Genomic DNA, 3,295 nt, shown 5'->3' on the forward strand with positions numbered 1-3,295 from the left:
ACCATGTATCGTGTAGCCCCCACAGTGTGACTTCTAGAGTACTGAAGCCTACAGATAAATAAGACTTGCATGTACATCCTAGAAACTGTGGTGACATTAGATACCTTTTTGATTAGATATACAGAGAAAAATGTTTCTTAAAATGAATCCATAAATTGAAATTTAGCTTCGAAAATAGACATGGCTAGAAAATGCTCAATATCAAGGATTACCAACAAAAACAAGAAACTTAAGGCTGCTTTCGGAATGTTAAAAATATGTCTTAGATAAATACCTTCAAGGAAAACTGTTATAAACCCACACTAACAACTTGATTAAAACTAGTGATGCAATATTTGTCTTTCTGTGCCTGGTTTATTTCACTTAACATACTGACTTCCAGTTCCATCAATAATGCTGCAAATTACAGAATTTTAGTCTTTTTATGGCTGAATAATATTTCATATCATATGTATATACACACTACTTTTTCTTTATCCACTCTTCTGTTGTGAACCCTTAGGGTAGATCTCATACCTAAGCTTTTGTGACTATTGTTATAATAATCACAAGAATGCAAATATTTATTTGATATATTGATTTCTTTTTCTTTATTTCTTCTTTTTTATTCTATATAACCAATAGTGAGATTGCTGTTTTCACTCATGTCTGGAGCTATAAAACTGGATCTCATGGAGATAAATTTAGATTGGTGGTAATCAGTTAACCAAAAGCTAGGCAGGGTAAGGGAATAAACATAGATTGATTAATGAATACAAAAATACAATTAGAAGGAATAATATCTAGTATCTGCTAGTATAGTAGGGTAGCTATAATTAACAATAATTTATTGTATGTTTCAAAATAGCTAGAAGAGAAATATTTGAATTCTCCCAATATAAAAAACAGATAAATGTTTGAGATGACGGATATCCCAATCATCATGATTTGATCATTATGCATTGTATGCATGTATCAAAATATCACATGTACCCCGAAATATGTACAACTATTATATATCAAAAACACTTAAAAAATTTAAAAATAATGCATATATCTTAAAAAACTGGTATAAGAAACAACCATTCTACTCTCTGTTCCATGAGATCAAGTATATGAAGCCATTCCACAATGTTTACATATTCCAAAACATCATGTTGTAAACAATAAATACATACAATGAATGTTATTTGTCAATTTAAAATACATTATATCTGGCTCACACCTGTAATCCTAGCACTCTGGGAGGCTGAAGTGGGTGGATTGCTTGAGCTCATGAGTTAAAGACCAGCCTGAACAAGAAGGAGACCCTGTTTCTAAAAAAAAAAAAAAAAAAAAAACCCAAAAAAACCAGATGTTCTGGTGAGCGCCTGTAGTCCCAGCTACTCGGGAGGCTAAGGCAAATGGATTGCTTGAACCCAGGAGTGTGAGATTGTGATGAGTTATGACACCATGGCACTTTACCCAGGGACAAAGTGAGACTCTGTTTCAAAATAAAATAGAATAAATTATATCTAATTTATTAAGAAAACTAGGGCTGGAGCATAAAAAGGATACTCATTGAGATATAAGTCCAGAATTAACTATACATTTCCCCAGTATAGTTTCAAAAATTATACTCTGAGAGTGACAATTAAAAAGTAAGTGTAAAATACCAAACAAGCTTCTTCTTTGTTAGTTTTCATTCATCTTTCTTCTATCTAATTCCAGTTGTTTTGAATCACCTTGAACCCTGGAAGAACTTTGTGACACTGTCTCGGATCTGCTTTGTTTTTACCCCATAAACAATGGGATTTAAAGTTGGAGGAAGAAGCAAATAAAGATTAGCTACGATGATGTGAAGAGAGGGGGGAATAGTACGCCCTCCAAAACGGTGTGTAAAGAAAGTGAAGAATGCTGGAACATAGGTGATGATGATGGCTGATATATGAGCAGTGCAGGTGCTGAAGGCCTTCTGCCGAGCATCTGATGAGGACAGGCTGACCACTGCTCGCAGGATCATAGTGTAAGACACAGATATACAACATATATCAAACACACCAATCAGGAGAGCAACCATTAAGCCATAAATAACATTGACTTTGATGCTGGCACAGGATAACTTTACCACAGACATGTGGTCACAATATGTATGGGAAATGATATTGCTTTGGCAGAAAGGCAAACGCTTGACCAAGAATGGAAAGGGAATCATTAGCAACACACCTCTCAGGAAGGTGGCAAGCCCAGCCTTGGCAATGATAGGGTTAGTGAGTATGCTAGCATAGCGCAAAGGGTAGCAAATGGCCACATAGCGGTCCACAGCCATGAGCATGAGCACGCCAGACTCTACACCTGTGAACCCATGAACGAAGAACATCTGAACTAAGCAAGCATTGAAATTAATTTCTTTGAGCTTGAGCCAGAAGATGCAGAGTGCATTGGGTAGTGTGGTGGTGCAGGTAAAAAGGTCAATGAGGGAGAGCATGGCCAGAAAGAGATACATTGGACGATGTAAGGACTCCTCATAATAAATGAGATACACAAGACCAAGGTTCCCCACAAGGGAGATGATATACATCATGCACAATGGGAGGGAGATCCACACATGTACTCTTTCCAGACCAGGAATGCCATTAAGAATAAAATATTGAGGGGCTACATATGAATTGTTGGAAACCAGCATGATTACTTCAATAAAAGGACTATATTTTTCCAGAAGTTTCTGTTTGAAGTAGAAGAAATTAAAGGATAGAAATTTGGCTCCAATCTTCCTTACAAATGCAAGCTAAAACTTAGATGGTAATATTTATTGGTACTAAAAGTAGTACCAACAATTTGAATAACAGTGTTTATGAAAATATACAACTTATTGACTAATATTATATCCCAGGTCATATTTAAAAGTTTTATAAAATGTCTAATGAAATTATAAAGCCATAAACACAGTCACAGTGTTTTTTTTTTTTTTTTATCCAATAAAGATGAAACAGGCACAGAGAGATTAAATAAAATTGGATGTCACACAGTAGGTTCGGGAACAGAAATGATATTCATGTATAACTCCAACACTCATGCAGATTCTTAATCGGCAATGCAAAAACAATACAGCTAGAGGGCTGGGCATGTTGGCTCATGCCTATAATCCTAGAAATTCAGGAGGCCTAGTCAGGCAGATTGCTTGAAGACAGAAGTTCAAGACCACCCTGGGTCACATAATAAGAACCCATCTCTACAAATAAAACAAACTTAGCCAGGCACAGTGGTATGCCTATGGTTCCAGCTACTTGGGAAGTGGAAGCCAAGGGATCACTTGAAGCCAAGAGGGTGAGACTAC

At 36.1% G+C, this 3,295-nt stretch overlaps 1 protein-coding gene across 1 annotated transcript; it reads right to left on the reverse strand.

Annotated features, from left to right (window-relative positions):
* Positions 1-1,699: 1,699 nt before the first annotated feature.
* Positions 1,700-2,644, reverse strand: LOC100941604 (olfactory receptor 52N5). Its single transcript, XM_003781465.1, has one exon. The coding sequence runs from the start codon at positions 2,642-2,644 to the stop codon at positions 1,700-1,702; it is 945 nt and encodes a 314-aa protein (XP_003781513.1).
* Positions 2,645-3,295: the final 651 nt, after the last annotated feature.

This window comes from Otolemur garnettii, unplaced genomic scaffold (assembly GCF_000181295.1).
Source record: "Otolemur garnettii isolate 467f Iridium unplaced genomic scaffold, OtoGar3 scaffold00001, whole genome shotgun sequence".
Lineage (NCBI taxonomy): Eukaryota > Metazoa > Chordata > Mammalia > Primates > Galagidae > Otolemur > Otolemur garnettii.

Bases quoted from the DNA above. Each gene is read 5' to 3' on its own strand.
- LOC100941604 (XM_003781465.1), bottom strand. From the start codon at position 2,644: ATGCTGGTTTCCAACAATTCATATGTAGCCCCTCAATATTTTATTCTT.